Here is a 19,841-nt window from a genome sequence, read left to right on the forward strand (position 1 = left end):
AAAGAAAAAGATGGATTTTTCATAAGCATTAAGATATAATCATTATAAATGTGAATGCATCTAGTAACTGAGCTTCAAAATATATAAAGCAAAATAGACAGAAAAAAGAAACAGGTAAATTCACAATCATAGTTGGAGATTTTACCTCTCTCTCAGTAATTGATAGAACTAAAGAAAAAAAAATCAGTAAAGTTAGAGAAGATATGACTCACTATAACCCATGCTGACCAGACATTTATAAAAAACTACACCCACAACAGCAGAAAAATCAAGAGAGACCATATGGTGGACCATAAAAAAAATTTTTTTTAAATAACAAAAAATTCCAAATGACTGAAATTTTACATAGTATCTTCTGTAATTACAATCAAATAGAAAGCTGAAATCAAAACACTAAGATATCTAAAAACTCCTATATCTTTTCAAATTAAGCAACATTCTTCTAAATAACCCATGGTTCAAAGAGGAAATCACAAAGCAAGTTAGGAAACATTTTACCCTAAATAATAATGAAAACACATTTCATCAAAACTTGTGGGACATACTTAGGTAGTCAAGTAAGATAAATCCACAGATTTAAGTGCTTATATTTAAAAAAAAAAAAAAGGTTTAAAATCCATGATGTAACATTTTACCCTAAGCCAGAAAAAAAGACAAGCAAAATAAAACAGTAACAAGCAAATGCAGTGAAATAGAAAAAAAAGGACAAAGGAAACAAAGCAAAAATTTGGCTCCTTGAAAAGATTAGTGAAATGTATAAACTCCTAGTAAAACTGATCAAAGAAAAAAACAAGAGGGAGAGAGAATTTAATAAAGGGATTATCATTACAGATCCTGCAAACAAAGAATAAGGAAATATTAAGAGCAACTTTATGCCAAATATGTCAACAGCTTAGATGAAATGGACAAATTCCTAAAAAAAAAAAAAAAAATCACAATTTGCCCAAACTGACACAAGATGAAACAAAAAATCTGAATAGTCCTATATCTAGCTATTAATGAAATTGGATTTATCAGAAATCTCACCAAAAATGCTCCAACCCAAATGGTTTCACTGATGCATTTTACCAAACATGTTAAATTAGAGATAAACCCCATCTTATGTAAATTCCTTCAAAAATTAAGGAGAAGGGAATATTTCCCAACATATATACTTTAGGAGTTCCACATAGTCATTATACCAAAACCTGAAATGAAAATGACAGACCAATGGAAATGCAAAAAAAGATCCTTAACAAAATATTAGTATATCAAAACTGGTAAATTAAATATAATACATCATGACCAAATGGGATTTATTCTAGCCATGAAACTAATACACCATATTAACAGAATAATAGGAAAAATCAAATAGCCTGAAATTTCAGTAGGTATGGGAAACTTTTTGAAAAAAGTGAACACCCACTCATGATAAAAACACTCAGCAAACCAGAATAGAAGGGAACGTTCTCAACCTGACTAAAGGCAGCAATAGAAAACCCACAACTAACAAAACAGTGATTATTACATAATATTATGATGATAATGGTAAAAAAATGCTTTCCCAATAACATGAGAAATAAGGCCGAAAGTCTACCCTCACCACTTTTACTCAAAACTGCACCCGAATTTGTAACCAGCGAAACAAGACCAGAAAAGTTAATTAAAGGCATTAGAATTGCAAAGGAAGCAGCAGAACTGTGGCTCTTTGCAGATGACTTGACCATCTATGCAGAAAATTAGTAAAAAATTCATGTTAGTAAAAGTAACTAACATGAATAAGTGAATTTAACAAGGCTGCAGGATACAAGGTCAATACACAAAACTCACTGCTTATTGGGAAGGGGAGTGTGTATGAGTGTGAGCGTGCATAACAGCAGCTCCAGTTCTTTTTTTTTTATGTATTTATTTTGAGAAAGAGAGTATGTGAGAACATGCAAGAAGGGGAGGGGCAGAGCAAAAGGTAAGAGAGAATCTCAAGCAGACTCCCCGCCGCACACAGAGCCCAACTGGGAGCTCAATCTCATGATCCTGAGATCATGACCTGAAGGGAAACCAAGAGTCTGAGACAACAAAATGCACCACAAGGCACCCCTAGCAGCTCTCAATTCTGTAACTCTAGAATGCATATGAAAGCTTATCATTTGATGGTTCTCTCCATTTGGTTTACTTGGTTAAAATTTCCAAAGTAAATGTATCCAAATTATAAGAAAAATAAATTTCACAGTTTTTAAGGGTTGGGGGCAGAGGGAAAGGGAGAGAATCTTAAGCAGTCTCCACACCCAGCATGGAGGCCACCTGGGACTTGATCTCACAACCCTGAGATCACGACCTGAGCCAAAATCAAGAGTCAGATGCTTAACCAACTAAATCACCCAGGCACCCCAAATTTCACATTATTGTAAATACATTAAATCTCAGAGTTCCAATGCCATTAGAAAATAAATTTGATTTTTTCAGGTTTATGCTCCATTTGTAACATCAATAGTCAAAATGAGCTTCTCTAATCTATCGTGATTTATTCAGTCACTATCACAGCTCTTTACTTTCTATGGAAAATGCTTGCTGCTGAGTAGTAAACAGAAATCATACTGTCATTTTCTATTTCCATAATCACTTGATAATTTATTTCAAAACTCACTTTGTGAATAAAACATGAACAAAAGGTACACAAGTATGTACAGAGTAAAGGAGAAGGTCCCTGGACTTGGATGAGCACCCAACAAATTGTGTATTTTGCTTTCTGTAACAGCTTAAAACTGACTAGGTCACAACAATCACACATTAAAATATAGCCCAGCTTACAATCTTCACATTACTAAAATATTCTGCATAGTGGCATTAAGATATTTTTAGAGAAAACTCATAGACTCATGAAGTTTTAGCTTGGAATTACCAAACACTAACATTCCAGTTCCTCTAAACAAATCATTTCAAAGGATAAAAAACAAATATTATTCCAAGGTCACAGTTTATGGATATCCTTGAACTGGAAACTATTAAGTACAAGGCAAACTAAGGGAACAAGTTCTTTGAAAGCACAAACTGGTTACATACACAGGACACATGGAAGTTCAATTTGTTAGATATTGAGGCAACAAAAAGTATAAAGAATCTGCAGCATTTTCATCAATTCAAATGTTTTTAATGATAAAACCTTACCTCTTAGATTTGTTACCAATTTCAAAACAGTAAGATTTTGAGTTGACTAACAATACATTACAGATTTTAACTTTTTTTTTAAGATTTTATTTATTTATTTGACAGAGAGAGACACAGTGAGAGAAGAAACACAAGCAGGGGCAGAGGGAGAGAGAGAAGCAGGCTCCGCCGAGCAGGGACCCTGATGCGGGGCTCGATCCCAGGACCCTGGGATCATGAACCATGCCGAAGGCAGACACTTAACAACTGAGCCACCCAGGCACCCCAGATTTTAACTTGTCAAAAAACTGGCTCTCCACATTTATAAGACACTATGAGTCTTATAAGAAACAGTACTTTTAAGAAACAGTACTATTAAGCAAACAGATTTTTATAAAGTACAATCAGCCCTTGTTAATAGTATTTCAGTCTACTTAATTCTATAATTCAGACCTTTTTTTTTTTTCCTAAGATTGTATTTATTTATTTGAGAGAGAGACACAGTGAGAGAGGGAACACAAGCAGGGGGAGTGGGAGAGGGAGAAGCAGGCTTCCCGCAGAGCAGGGAGCCCGATGTGGGGCTCAATCCCAGGACCCCGGGATCATGACTTGAGCCAAAGGCAGATGCCCAATGACTGAGCCACCCAGGCGCCCCTAATTTAGACCTTTTAAGCTGGCTAAACTTCCCACTTTATTAATGGGGTAAGTTTCTTCACAGCAAATATCACCATTAGCTGTAATGGGATAAAAAACTAAGAGAGCAAAACTTTTGACATCAACTTTAGAGATCTGCAGTCACTGAGAGTATACCCAGGGCTGGTCTGTGGGAAGGAGATCATCTAACGGGCATTTAATATGTATGCAGATATCTCCTATGCTGATGTACAACCAAACTGTGAGGTTCTGTCCCAGGACCATTAAAGAGGAAAATGCAGGTGGCATTTGATTCCATGTGTGCTACATGATGTTTTCTTTACTGTCATCTCTAACACCAACAATCCTATGTTAATGTGTTATCTCAATTAATACTTACATTTTGTAATTGCTCCAGAAAAGTACAGAAAAAAAAAAGGTTTCAGTATTGATATATATCACCAATCACCAAAGTTAGGAAAGCATTTGTCCCACACAGTACTATTAATTATCTTTAAGTCTGTTTTTTTTTCCTTTTCCAGGATGATATTTACTGAAGAACAACTTATTTACATTGAAAGTACAAATAAAATAAGATTCAATCTGGACAGGAGCTAATAAGAACTGATTTATAAATATAAGTTTGAGGAAAAGGACTGATATGCAAAGTAAGGGCTAATATAACTTTTCTACTAATACTTTTATTAATAGTTTAAAAATACTCTATACATATTAGCTCGTATTGCTTACCACAGCACTGTGAGGTAAAGAAAGCAGATGTTATCATATTTATTTTCAAACAAGGACACCCAAGCTCAGGCGATGAAAATCTATCTGCCCAGGGTAAATAGGCAGCAAACAATAATGCTCTTTTAGAAGAAATTCTTTGAACCAAAATATGGTCAAACAACAACAGACTACCTAATGAAATTTGCTTGACTAAAACACAAAGTTATTTTTAAAATCATACTGAAAATCTCTAAAGGAATAAATTAAGAATGGTGGAGAGAAAAAATGCCCAGTTTGGTTTCCCCTAATATTTCAACTAATGCTTTCAAGAGTCCAGTTAAAACTGCCATCACAAATCCTCAGTCAGTGAATCTAACTTGTCTTAAGCATAGGGAAAATACACAAATTGTACAAATAGGAGACACGACCAGCAACCTCAGTCTTTCATTCACAAGTATAAACACACCCACAGAACCACCAGATACCTGAGGAATACTAACACCACCAAAAAAGAACCAAAATAAACAAACTGAAAAAATTACTCAGAGGGGACAAAAAACTTAAAAACAAAGGCTAGTTAGTGTCCTAAGATTAAAATTGTATTATATCTGTAAAATAAGAGCTGGTGGCTATGAACCAGAAAGAATTCCCAGAAATATAAAGTAATAGCTGAAACAGATAACTGTAAAGGGCTCAAAGAAAAAGTCAAGGAAATCTTCCGAACAAGGCAGGTAAACAGACATGGAAGTGAAAGAAAAATCGTAACACCAGAACATTGATATAGACGCTCTAGGGGTCAAAGCCATAAAAGAATACAGAGAACACAGAAGGGAAGAAATAATGAAAGAAATACAGAAGATTCCCCAGAACTGAAGACACATGCCTGCGTATCCAAAGGGTCACAAATGCTTTAAAGGATGAGTTAAAAAGAACTACATCTCATCCTCCCTAAATTTCATAACGTCAAGGATAAAGAGGCATGGACACAACAAGCTTCCAGAGAACAAAAACAAGTTACCCAGAAAGAAATTACTCCTATTAGCATTAAACCTCTAATCAGTGAAACTGGTTACCAAAAGGTAATGGAATGCAACCTTCAAAATTCCAAAGGAAAACTGCTGCACAACTGAATTCTATACCCAGCTAAGGCATGTACTGGGTGTGAAAGTGAAAAGCACATTTTTTAATACTCTGTTGACAAGCAAGCCCCCACATATTCTTTCTGAAAAAAAGTATTCCAGGACATTAAAAAAAAAAAAAGTTACTTCTAGAACATTGTAAAATAAATCCAAAACAAATCTGTAAAATAAATCCAAAACAAATAGGGGAAAGACACAAGATCTAAGAAAGCAGAGAACGTGTCCAAGAATGCAATTAAATAACATGCTATTAGCTGAGCATCATACCCAGAAAAAAGTCGGTTCACAATAGAATGTCAACATGATTAAAAAGCTGCATAACCAAGTGGTATGATAAAGAAAGCAGACACTCTTTAACAGGGGGGCAATGTGGCAACTGGAAAATCCAAGAAAAACTGGTACAGCGCAGACTAGAAGCCAAACTAAAGTGCATCCTGATCTTGAATACCAGCATTTGTTCTCCATGGCTCCCACCATGCCCATCATACTACTTTCTTAGCAGCAGGAAGTATTTAGTTATCACAATATTGATTACTGCTTCTCCAAATCAACAAGTTAAACTATGACAAACCTTGACAACATTAAATAAATGTTACAGTTGACACAACCTGGGAGGGGACCATGAGGTATTCAGGGGAAAGAGTGTGAGGGGTACTAATTTGTCTCAACTCATAAAGTAGCAAGTTTAGAGATGATGCCTAAGTACTTTCTAGAATTAAGAGTGCAAGTGCTGGAAGTGTAACCACAAAGCCCTCTCCCCTCCTTCAGGGAAGGAAGGAAGAGAATAGGTATTACAAGTTAAATTCTTCATTTTTCACAATGGTGATAGATATATACTCGATTATGTAAGATTACTCAAATATAAAGTTTAGTGTATTATACATAAAATTGAGATAATAATCACCAAAAAATTTAAAATAGAAAAGGTCTAAAATGGCTATATGCGAGAAACCAGTTTGAAGAAGTAGAGGGTAGAAAAGACTTTTATTTATCATTTCATACCTTTGTGTACTATTAATCAATGCAGGAAAAACACAGAGAAACCTTTGTCCATTTTTTCTTGTTTCTGTATCCCATGCATTATATACCAACCTTCTCTTACGGTATTTCAGACAAGACACAATTAATTAAACAAACTCAAGAACCACCCTAAATCTCTGGCAAAATTTGGTGACAGCATCAGTTTACACTGGTTTTAAAACTCTCAAAACATATCCACATCCATTATCTTACTTAATCCTCGCAATGGTGCAGGATTTTGAGAGCAGATTTTAGAGCTTAATAAAGTATTACTCCAAAAGGTTTAAGTAATTTGCCATCCCAAAGAAAGTAAGAAAGGTAGAATAAATGTAATAGACAAGTTAAAAAATAAAGAAAAAAATGCCTTCATATAGCAATGAAATCTGAAAAAGCCCTCTAAACTTATAACAGAATATACAATAAATGAAACAACAGTACAATAGTTGGCTGAAACAGTTTTTATCATGAAACACACACTTACCATATGACCAGCAATCTCATTCCTAGGTTATCACCCAAGAAAAAATGAAAACACATCACACCAAGATACGTACTCCCTTGCTCATAGCAGTTTTATTCACAATAGCCAGAAACTAGAAACTACAAATATCCATCAGCTGGTTAACAGATAAATTGTGTTATGGCCAAACTACAGAATACACCTCAACAGTAAAGAAACAACCTAATGATATGCAAAACAACACGGATGAATCCTTAAAGTATTACGCTATGTGAAAGTAACCAAACACAAAGGGCCATATGACTCTACTTATAAGACATATTAGAAAAGGAAGATTCCAGTGGTATCACATCAGTGGTTGTCAGCATTAAGGAAAGAGGACTGATCACATCGGAGAGTGAGGGCACTTTTTGGGTGACGGACATGTTTCAGATGTCTTAACTGCAGTGCTTGTTACACTACTGCATGAAAGTAGCAAAATTCATCAAAGTGTATACTTAAAATTGGTGAATTTTATTGTTCTGAAAATTATAACTCAATAAGGCTGATTTTTTAAAACTCAGTCATACATAATCCCACTTAACTTCTGACAACAGCTTTTCAAGCACAGGAATTAACTACAGACCCACAAGGAACAGTGAAATTACTATTTAAAATGCAACTTTTAATCACAAAATAGATACAGTACACAGGAACTTAAAAGTCCTGACAATGAAACAGTCCTCATTCTACTCAATTCAGCCACGTGGATAAACACTAGTTGCCTGGCAACTAGTCTACACTCCAGATTTCTTAATAAACATATTAACCACATTAGCAGGTGATCTCATAGAGGATAAACTAAGTTTTACATTGAAGAGTTCTTCCTTTAGTATTAAAAAAATAATGCATTTGAATTATTTATCTAAAGTAGTAGGTGTGAACAAGTGAACAAGAAATACTAAAGCTAGATCATGAAAAATAAAAATATGAAACACACACACACACACACACACACACACACACACACACACACACACAACACAAAAACCCTTTCTTCATGTGGTCTTTTACTTTCAGACTCTCCTTAACTAACTTACAGGACAGCTGAAGCCATGAGATTGTGGGTGAACTCTTTCCCTTTAAGCCTTAACCCCTCCTCTGCTACCACCCAAACTGGCTTAATATAAATTTACATGTCTTTAAATGCAGACAAGTCATACACTTGTCTAGATATCAAATATCCGAAAGACATCTCTGTGAATTGTAGACTCTGTGGACACGGAAAAATACAACACGAACTTTCTGTAACATGCAAGCACACAACATACCAGGAGGCCAAGTCTTCGTAACGGTGATGATAAACTATCAAAATCAAGAATTACAAAGAATCCCTAAAAAACAAGCAAATTCCTAACACATAAGTTAGATATCATTTCTCTCTCACTGGACATGGTCTGTCCGTTGACTCTGTAACAGCTTCGGAACAGATGTCAACTTCCAGGACATCGCTGACCACAAGCACACTTACCACGCATGCGACTTTCAGCTTTGGTGAGTACTTACCCCTCTTCTGAACCCAGCCTTCTTTCACCACGGTAACATCGCTCATGATGGCTCCCCTCTGAGCCCCCAACGTGGAGAAATGCTACTTTGTGGTATCAGCTTTGGGGTTTGGATTCTCTGCTGCTGCTGCCCTTCCCACTCTCTAGTGATGACTCAGCCTGGAAGGAAGTATTGAAGAAAGAATTTCTTTTTTTTCCATTCTTGCAACTCACATAGCAATAACAAACAACTAATTCTTTGTAAATGTCTTCAACTGGCCTGACCTCACATAAAACTCTAACTCCTCAAACTGGGGAACTTATTTATTCAACAGTTCTATAATGAACGGGCTTCCCTGGTCTTGTGACAGCTTTCAAATGATAGTGAAACTTTTAACCTAAGAGCCTGTAACAAAAAATGTCTTAAGAAAACCCCTGTCACACCTATACAAATAATACAGAAAATCTGTTCGGTGCTGTGTCAGAGGTGAAAAGAGAAGAGAATGAAAGTTAGGTGAACTAAAAGTAAACTTTCATGTATGTCTAGTTCCAAAATCTCTGTGCATTTAGGAATATTTATGGCAAAGCAATTGTGAATGTTTTTAATAGCTGTATTTTATGGAAAACACAATGTGCTAAGAAACCAGCACTTATGTATGTTTACTCTGCCCTGCTCCAAGAAATATTTTAGACAATCAATGAATTAGATGACAATGAATTTTTAGATTACAATAAATAAAATAGTACAAATAATACAAAGTCAATGATTTTTTAAAATACACAAAGTGACACAAAAAGAATATGATAGTGGAAAAAAATATGGGGTATCAAAGATGTGTCCAGAACAAGTGCTTATAACTATTATTCTCAGGTAATCCTCACAGTAAACCCAGGAGGGTACCATTAACTTCATTTCACAGATGAGTAAACTGAGGCTCACAGAGATTAAGCAGCATGCCTGATTTCAACACAACTACTGAATGATGGAGCCCACATCTGAACCAGGCCATCTGACTCCAGAGCCTGCAGTTCTAACTCCAAAACTATACTGCCTTAAGATAAAAAGAAGCCAGAGTAAAAGTCTACATATTCGCAAAAGATGGGCCACATATTTAGCAGGAAAGCTTTCAGGAAGCAGTGCAAATAAGGAAATGCAATCGGTTTCAATATTTACAGTATCCATAAATATTTTCTAAAAGAAAAAAAGAAGTTGCTTCAGAAGGAATACAATTTTTCCTGGAATAAAAATCTGAAATTTATCCCATGGGTCTTTGTAAGATACCTTGTAGTGTAATAAACAAAGTCCTCAAAAATATCCTTATATATACACTAACGAGTTTTACAGGGCTATTTCTCATTGTCCCTCTCAACCTAAAAAGGAAAATGCCAAGATAAAACAGAGTTAAAAATATTTCCACAGAAAGGGACTAAAACATGTAGTCCAGGGTGCACTGGCATTATATGGTCCAAAAACACAGGCATAAATTTTAGATAACCAGAAAAATGGACGGATGGACGATGTAACTATACTATTTTCTCAAACTGGGTTTTGATAAATAGTGCATAGCAGCAAGTTCAAGGTTAGACTCCCCAGCTATTATTGGAGCTGAATTATGGCTCATTTTCCAATGCAAATTAAGTAGAAAGCCTAATCATTTAGCAGTGAGGAATCACGACTAACATTGTCTTAAGAAAGCCTGACAAAGTTTGTGTGACTGAACAGAAAACCATCCCTACACGGGCCCTCAGCACCTACAGGTAAGGCCAATACTATCCTCAGAAGCAATGGGGTCTGCTACTGCAGAGTCTCTAAAGGGATACTAGAATCCAGATGTATTTTCCCAAAATATGTTTGAAAGAATACCAAGAGGAATTCCAGGGGGAAAAAAAAAAAGATGAAAAAAGAAAAAAAATTCTTTGGTCAAATAAGTTTGGAAAAATTTTACAAACCATGTCTTTCCCTTAAAACATCACTATTAACCTATTAAAGATACAAAATATATATAACCTTTTTTATCTCAGCAAATCCTCAACTTACTGAACCCACAGGGCTCTTTTTTTTTTCTTTAGCAATATGTACTGATATCAGGCCTTGGTGAAATGGCCACATAACTCAAGGCAACACTCATTTCACCACTAAAAATGGGCAAAAACAAAAACAAAAAACCTTCAGTAAAGAATCCAAACATTATTTTAATTTGATTTACATAACTTCCTGAAAACTGGCTCCATAATACAGAACTAGGTAACTAAAAGGGTTAGCTCCTTATGCTACATAAATAATTATAAGGACATTAAATATTGGGAGCCCTAGCGCAAACCAATGACTTTAGAAGAGCTGCAAGTAGTCCTTCTCTTTGGTGGGACCCGTAGCAAGGGGTCTTATCTCATTCAAGCCCTTCTTGGTTTCTGACTGTAAAGTTATATGATTTGGATTAAAAAAATTCCTATCTTAATATTCTTGAGATTGGAAATGGAACAGCTCAGGGGTCAACATTTAGTAATAACCAAAAAATAATACAAATCCAATAAACATATATAAAATATATTCCTTTCTATTAAAATAATCTGCATTACAACACACCTATAAAGAACACTAAAAAAAAGTATTTTCAAAATTCCTTCCATTTTTTTAAGCCAACATTTCACTGTTGGGATCTCAAAGCAGGAAAGGACCTTCATTTTACAGCTGAGGAAACAGAGTCTAGATGGATGAAGCCACTTGCCCAAGGTCACATCGCTGCTTTGTGAGGGAACCAAGACCAGAGAACCAGGCACATGTTTATTTCCACTACCACCACCCCTTCAGTACAAAACAACATACTGAGATATCCACATCAACCCAAATCAATGAATTTTGTTTTAAAATGAAACTGTTTCGGGGCACCTAGGTGACACAGTCTCTTGAGTGTCGACTCTTGGTTTCCACTCAGGTCCTGATCTCAGGGTCTTGAGATCAGCTCCGTGCTCAGCACAGAGTCTGCTTGAGATTCTCTCTCTCCCTCTCCCACTGCCCCTCCCCACTCTCAAATAAATAAATTTAAAAATAAAGTGAAACTTTCAAAAAACTTTTTAGATAAAAATATTTATCAGTGCTTATATATTTAAAGTGCTGAAATGTATGTTAAATCAACAGGACAAAATTTATAATCGTCATCAGGACCAGTAAAAGCCCACTCATTATAGAAATGGCTTTATCCATCTGCATCTTAAACTGTTACTAAATTCTACCCATAATCATAATATTGAGCTTTAAAGTTGCTCCTGGGACTCTCAGCTAAAATGATACATTCTCTGAAAATAGCTTAAAAGACATTCAAAGTATACTACTCCAGACTTATGACCAATAGGCTAGAAAAAAATGCTGTCTTGTGTGCATAAACACAATGCTAATGAGTCTTAAGCAATCCACCATATTCTTTGATTTAATTTCCCTACAGTGGCAACCCTCTTGTACCAAGTCATCTACGCTTTCCCACTCAGTGTTCCACGTTGCTAAAAACACTAATCTGCAAAATGATGAGCTGGTCATGAACTTCACCTCCTCCTACAATCCCAATTTCTCCAAAAATATGTTCTATCCAATGAGCTCAGACAAAATTTAGTTTCTTTTTCTTTTAAGCCTATTGCATTAAATATTTCATTGCTGAATAATCTAATTTTGTCTATTCTTTAAAAAATGTCATACAAAATTCTTGGCAGATTCAATTTAGAATTTACACAAAGCAGTTACACTAAAGGTACTTTCATTCAAAACTATTTGAGAATTTGATGATAACAGCATGTGAATATCACTTCACAATTTACAAAACATTTTCACTTCTTGCACCTCAATCAATAGCATTACTATTTAGTAAAGCAATTTGACAGTGCCTGGCACATAAGATATGCCCAACAAACACAGAATAAATGAATGAGCGGACAGATGAAAGAGCAATGATGTAGCTTCACATACCTAATGAAGGACACACTGATACTGTAAGTCAACAGAGAGCACTATCAAGTCACCTTAGAGGCAAACCTAAACTCAGATGTTATGCAAGCACCTACACAGAAGTAATTTAAATCACAGTAACGATTCTTCCTTATTCATTAAAGTACGTTTACAATAGACCTCCACTAATTGTGAGGTCTATTGTTATCCTCCTTTTCTCCACGTTTTTTTTAAACTTTAAAATTATCCTCCTTTTCTCCACGTTTTTTGACACTTTTTGTTGAGAGGAGGTCAAGTTTCAACTCCCAAACAATTAAGCATCGACACTGCCCAAAATTATCTTTGTGGGAGGAAGGCAGAGAAAGAATGGCATATTTTCTTAATGATAGTTTTAACAATATTTAAAAGATATTTGTTTACATAAGGCAACAAGCCAGTTTTAAGCAATAATCAAAGTTTTTCAAACATCTTTCTAAAATATCATTTCAAGAAACATGTAACATAGGGCGCCTGGGTGGCTCAGTTGGTTAAGCGACTGCCTTCGGCTCAGGTCATGATCCTGGAGTCCCGGGATGGAGTCCCGCATAGGGCTCCCTGCTCAGCAGGGAGTCTGCTTCTCCCTCTGACCCTCTTCCCTCTCATGCTCTCTATCTCTCATTCTCTCTCTCTCAAATAAATAAATAAAATCTTAAAAAAAAAAGAAACATGTAACATATGTATATGTAGTCAGTAAACAGGTATTGATTGCCTACTCTGTAACAAGGACCGCACTGAGTATACAGGGAGGCAAGCAAAACCAAGTTTTTAAAAATCTTTTCCATGCAATAATTGATTATCAAAGTGCTTTCACATATTTGTGAATTTGACTCCAGAAACAAATCTGTATAGTAGCTACAGCATCTACAATTCTGAACCCAGGCAAACTGTGACCAACCAAAAACGCCATTATTCCCTCATCATTACCATAACCAGATAGTGACAAGTAGCAAGTGTGACCACCTGCAATTCAAGTCTTCTATCAGTTTGGTATGCTTTCTACCAAATAACCCAATAGGAACTCTCAGAAGTATGTATAACATTTGTGAATCGCGGCGAACATTTTTTTTCTGTATGGAGTTATTTTTCAAAAGTCCAGTAAACACAATGTTTTCAAATAAAAATCAAATATAACTGCGGCATCACAAAGGAAATGACACCAACAGAAGACCAGAAGGTTGACAAAGTTAAAAGGCATGCCAGCAATTTTCTTTTTTACAAATTAGAACAAGATTCACAGGTTAGTAATTTCCTACATGTTAATTTCTAAGTTTAAAGCCACAATACTGTCCGTAATACAACTCCCTCTAAACTATATCCTTGGCTGTAATTAATACTATGTAAAATATACTTGCCCTGAACCACAATTTTTTATATTCTTTAGCTATGCTTGGCCAAACTGAATTAATGAAGGCCAACTAAGGTGCAAAGACAAGAGACTATTGCTACTTTGAAATACAAATGATTGTCAAGGGTCACCATAATACATTGATTTCAAGAAATAGGTGAAACTAACATATACCATAATAAATGCATAAGGTCATATAAAACTCTTTAAAGGATTTGAGGGAAAGGAAAAATACTGAAATGAAAGGGAAACTCAAGGCAACTTGCTCTGCACTTCAAATAACTCTCAGCCAGTCTGTCCCTCTTAATAGTTGTTCTCCTGTTCATAAACCTGTCATATGGGGAAAGTGAGCCACACAAACTATGTATTTTGGATACCTTTCCTTTCTTCAGAGTACAGTAACTGTGGATTTTCTTAAAACTAATAAATATCTTCACTGTTTCACCCTACAGGAAAATACTTGAATAGGCATAAGCAAGATGTCCAACTTTCACAAAAAATTTCAGTTCTTTCAACTTGGCAAACTTTGAAATATACATACAAAAATGGAGAGCATTTCCCCTTCTTCTCTACCTCAGCTTAGGGCATTTGAATGCCATTTCAACCAACACATCCATGAGTAACCAAAAAAACAAAAACAAAAACAAACAACTTGTGCTGGGTGCTGTATTTAATACTCTAAATTGAAACAACTAGGAAAATGCCTATTGGATTCCTCTGGTTCACCTAAACCACTGAACAAGCTATAGACAAATGATCCCCTACCCTACCTTTCTTATATTTAGTGTGGTTTCTCTCTACGTGAAGGCATCTGTAATATAACAGGAACAGGTTGAAGGTTGCCACTGAAAGAATTTCGGTTGCACAGCTGGCCAAACTTTTCCAACACACATGTAAAATCCTTCTAAAATCTGCCCTGGGGACCTCCCTGACAATAAAATGAAAAAAAAAAAAATCCGCACATATACACTAAATACAATCGATATATGGTCCATTAAATGTCAAGATCAGCTTGACAGATTTTACCCCGGATTAAACTGAGAGTTACCCCACAGGTATGGAATCCTATGACAAAGCTCATCACAATGGTGCATCAGAAAGAGCACAGCGGGGGGGGGGGGGGGGGGTGCAGTGCTTGGGTGGTTCAGTTAAGTGTCTGCCTTCCCCTCAGATCATGATCCCAGGGACCAGCCCCTCATGGGGCTCCCTGCTCAGAGGGCAGTCTGCTTCTCCCTCTGCCTCTCCCATCCCCTGCCCCCCTACCCACTGCTTGTGCTCTCTCTCTCTCACTCATTCTCTCAAATAAATTCTTAAAAAAAAAAAAAGAAAAGAAAAAGAAAGAGCACTGGGCAGGCCCAGAAACTGGGGTCCCTATTCCCAACTCTGCCCCATCCAGAGTGACACTACATAAGGTCCTTTAATTAATTCTCTGTGCTTCACTTTCCTTAGCCATAAAAATAAAAGTGTAGTATTAGACAAACTTAAATAGCTTCACAGCTCTTCCAGAGTTGATATTTATGATTCTTCAAGTTAAAATCCACCGAGTACCTACTTCGCTTATAGATGGCATCTTCAGTGACACCATCATGATTATACACAGTTCCTGTCCTCAAAAGTTTAATACATAGTTGGGAAGATGAGACATTCAAACACCAATCCCACTTAGACAAAATTTGAACTGAACTCCAATACTGGCAAAATACCATTTCCTCCCCTTCCCATCCCCTAGACTCCCAAACAGAGTCAGAGGCTTTCTTAATTAATATGAAAGAAAATTTCTCACTTGAAAGTCTTCTGGAGATTTCTTCTGGTAAATCATTTTACTTTTCCCTCTGAATATTAGCAAAATACACCCATTTCACATTTCACAAAATGTGAAATCTCTGCAGTTGGTGATAAATATAGAGTACTGAAAAGACTACTAAAAAGCAAATCTACAGGTCAAGAGACATATATTATCTATTAACTACTATTTGAAGGCTACCTGGCAAAGGAAACCTGTTTACATCTAAATGCCAAAAGACTTAGGCACTACAATAACATATGTGAACAACTGAGGCATTGAACTTGGCCTCTGAAACAACTGAAATGAAAAAAAATGTTATGGATCTGATGATATACTTTTTTTACTCTATTAACGTGATTTCTATGGAAATTATTGTACTAAATTACTGAAACTGAGTATGTCACTGGGAAGTCTAATGAGAAGTACAAACAACTCAGGAGAAACGCTAAGGAAAAAAGTGTTTCAGAACGAGGACAAACAGAAATGGATTTTTATAATGCCGCGTTAATAAGTGTTTTCTCTTGTGAAAACCACTTTCAAAAGTAGCAGGGGCTGTTGTGAAGATTAAACCAATTGACACACGTTAAGCACCTAGAACAGCGCCTGGCACGTGGCAAGTGCTCACCAGGCACTGGCTGACATTGACCCTAAACCTGACCTAGCACTGTCATATGTGAAAGACCATGATAAAATTTTCAGTTAACATCAGATGATTCAGGGCTATCCTTCCAGGTGACTACAGAAGAGTGCGTGCTGTAGAAAACAAGGATTCAGGATACCAGTGCACGTTCCTGAAAGCTGGAATTAAAAACAGAGCAGCTCAAATGATTTAAATATTCTAACACATATCTACAAAAATTCATTACGCGCATTAAAATGTATGTTAAGAAAAACAAAAATGCCAGTCAAATTTTAAGACTGATTTGGTCAAAACAAAAGAAATGGTTTATTTCTGTCTTGTATCTTATGGTAGTCAAATATAAATTATTGTAACAAGTATTTTTTAATGCTTAAAACTTAATCACATTATAAAGACAAGATCCTATCAAATCATGCTAAAAATCCAATTAACATGAGTTAACAATAGTTGCCTTATCTTCTCAAGGGTGAATTCCTGAACTAAAAAAGTTTAACAACAAAGTGTAGCTATCTTTTCACAAAAATATGCAAAGTTCAAGTAAACTCTAAACTTCCACAAAAATCAATTTATAAAAGAGGTTCCTCTTTTTAAAGAAAACCAAATAGCTGGAAATTTCCATCAAATTTTTAAGAAATAAAATCTCTTATATGTTTAAATCAAAAGCCAGAGTTTAAAAAAATCTTAAATCCCTACTTTGCACAAGATTCTATTATGCTAAGTACATTTGTCCTAGGATGTTTAACCAAAACATGTTTAGATTTGCAATGATGCTGAAAACAAATTCTCTAATGGTAGTAATCTTCTGAATGAAATGTAAATAAAGTTTTTAATCAAACTAGCTCCTGGCACACAGTTCACACTCAAATATTTGTTGGAAGGATGAATGAAATCTTATTTAAAATATTTTACAGGTATAAAATTACATAAACCAAAAAGTCTAAAGCTGAACCCTTAAGTACTTTCACATACACAACTTAAACTAAAAATCAGTGTCAAACTAAAAATGAATTTTCAGTTGGAAAACAACTCACTAAAGTAATCCTTACAGAAAGACTAAGTGTAGGGGACAAAATGGATATAAATAATAGTTTCCTAAATTTTTTTGTAGAATTACTTTAGATACTTTTTAAATGCTGTGGGAAAACCTACTACCGCAAACACCTACCACAAACATAACAACTGAAAACTATAGCTCTCCAGTCATCTAAATTCCAATGGTGTCTCACTCATGTGATACACGCACTCCCTCACTTTAAAATTAGAAGCTCAAGCCAATCAAAGATATCGGGGTCAACCCTACTGAGACAAACAAAAAGCAGATCTTCAAATACAGTCTCCTTGGTAAACTTTCAAAGTCAAGATTATGTGTTGGCAAAAGAAAAAAAAAATAACTACAGTTCTGATATATATCTTCCAAAGTATTGCACATTCACCTCAGAAAGCTAATAATTTACTAAGAATTAGATTTCTTAATAAAAAATACATTCCTGTCTCAGACAACCATTTCCTGAATGCTGTGTGTTGGTTTTAGACGACCATCTCCTGGAATACTCGTTTTCATTTGTACTATTCTGCAATGATAATTTAAGTTCTGAAAACAAACTTTCCTAAACCATGTTTATGGGACTCTTCCAACTTTGGCTTTTTCAACTATTTCCTAACAACGTATAACCTAATTTAATGTCTCCACCAAAACCAAAACCTGGGGGGTTGTGTAGTAATTTATAGCCTACTAGAAGATATAAAATGACCATGCCTTACCAAATATGGAACATATACCTAACATGATGATTTGAAGAAGTTGGCAAGGTATTAAACTGCAAAAAGTCATCATTTCACATGTTTTAGCTACAGGATGAACTAAAGTGTGAACATTTTCTTAATAGTACTACTTAATACAGATACATAGGTTTCGCTGTGAATTTCTATTTGAAAATGTAATCCATTACAAACTACTGGGCTCTCGACCAATTACCACACTGGTGAAATGAGTTGGTTTTATTTTCACAAGGTTCTCTTGACGCAAGAAATGGGAGCATCCTACCCTTGGCTTATGGGTAAGCCTTTCCTCTGCCTTCAGAAGATAAACAGTCAATATCGGTATTGAAGACCCGGCCCCAAAGAGACTCAATCCAGCCTAAAGTCAAGATCCCCGGGTAATCCCAAACAAGGAGTGACCCCCGCCTGGGAGTCAGGGTGAACGGGGCGACCAGCCAGGCTTCAACTTCGGGCTCTGAGGGCCCAGTCAGCATCATGGCTGATGCAGACCGATGCGCAGGAGGAGGAGGTGGACGAGAAGAGGCCGGTTTGTTTACTTGCAGCCCGAGCCGCCGCCGCCGCCAGCAGCGACAGCATCACTGGATCCGCCAAACCCAGCATCTTCCGCACATTTCTATTCTTAGCACACAACTCCCAAGCGGATTAAAACCCCACTACTATTAAAAACACAGACGAGCACGTTACCCACCTCCCCCACACACCCCCACCCTCCCTCGAGGGCCGTCTTTTCCTGCGCGCCGACAGCCGGGGAGGGTGGGGAGGAAGGAGACCCCGGGGGACGCCGGTGCATCCTCGCCTGCACCCCACCCCGCGCGCGCAGACAGCCCCCGCGGCGGGGAGCGCGGCAGACGGCCCCCTCCCCCCAACCCAAACACGCCCGCACGGGCGCTCCCCGCGTTATATAAGCCCGCCGCCGCCCCCGCCCGGCCGGCGCCCCCCTCCCCACGCCGCGCGGCCCGGGCCGGCGGGGAGCTGGAGCTGCGCAGGGACCGGAGGCGCCAGGGCCGGGGCAGCGCAGACGCGGCCGGTACCGCTAGGCCGGGAACACCCTCCCCGGCCCCCCGCGCGCCGCCGCCCCCCAGCTTCCCCCGGAAAGTGAAGGGGTGCCGGTGTCAGCGGCGCCGGGCATCCCCCGGCCTCCCCACCCACACCCACACCGGAGCCTCCGGTGACCCGGCCCCCGCCCACGCCCCCGGCGCGGTGACAACCCAGACGCCCCCGCCTCCCCCCCCACCCCGCTGCCGCCTCCCCCCCCCCCCGCCCGAGGGAGGCCCGGGGCCGGGGGCCCAGAGGGAGCGGAGGCCAGGAGGGGAGGGGGCGAGCGGGGGGCGGTGGCTGTTACCTGCAAAGGCGGCGGCGGCGGCGGCGGCCCCGCAGCTGCTCGGGCGGCGGCGGAGGATGGAGCCGGGGGGGCGGGGGGAGGAGAGGGGGCGACTCGGGGGTCCCCCCTCCCTCCTCCTCCCCTCCTGTCCTCCCCCCACCCCGCAATGCCTCTGGCCCCCCTGGAGCCCGGTGCGGCCGGCGGGAGGGCAGACGAAGGCTGCAGGGGTGGGAGGAGGGAGCCGGCCGGGCCGGGCCGCGGAGCTGGAGCGGGAGGCGGCGGCGGCGGCGGCGGCGGCGGCGGCGGCGGGAGGGGAGGGCGGAGGGAGGGCGGCGGCGGGGGGAGGAGGAGGCGGAGACTCTACATGGGAATC

General features: G+C 38.2%; 1 protein-coding gene across 6 annotated transcripts in view; it reads right to left on the minus strand.

Annotated features, from left to right (window-relative positions):
* AKT3 (AKT serine/threonine kinase 3) overlaps window positions 1-19,552 on the minus strand; it is a 316,918-nt gene extending 297,366 nt beyond the window's left edge. For 4 of the 6 annotated variants that reach the window (XM_027610409.2, XM_027610408.2, XM_027610411.2 and 1 more), the window contains exons 1-2: window positions 19,490-19,552; window positions 8,647-8,804 (exon numbers count right to left, since the gene is read on the minus strand). In XM_027610409.2, the coding sequence (XP_027466210.1) occupies window positions 8,647-8,692 (46 nt within the window). In that variant the 5' untranslated portion in view covers window positions 8,693-8,804; window positions 19,490-19,552. The remainder of the gene's footprint in view (window positions 1-8,646; window positions 8,805-19,489) is intronic. The other 2 variants (XM_027610413.2, XM_027610412.2) reach the window with 1 other exon arrangement.
* Between the last annotated feature and the right edge of the window lie 289 nt (window positions 19,553-19,841).

Source organism: Zalophus californianus, chromosome 10 (assembly GCF_009762305.2).
Source record: "Zalophus californianus isolate mZalCal1 chromosome 10, mZalCal1.pri.v2, whole genome shotgun sequence".
NCBI classification, from domain to species: domain Eukaryota; kingdom Metazoa; phylum Chordata; class Mammalia; order Carnivora; family Otariidae; genus Zalophus; species Zalophus californianus.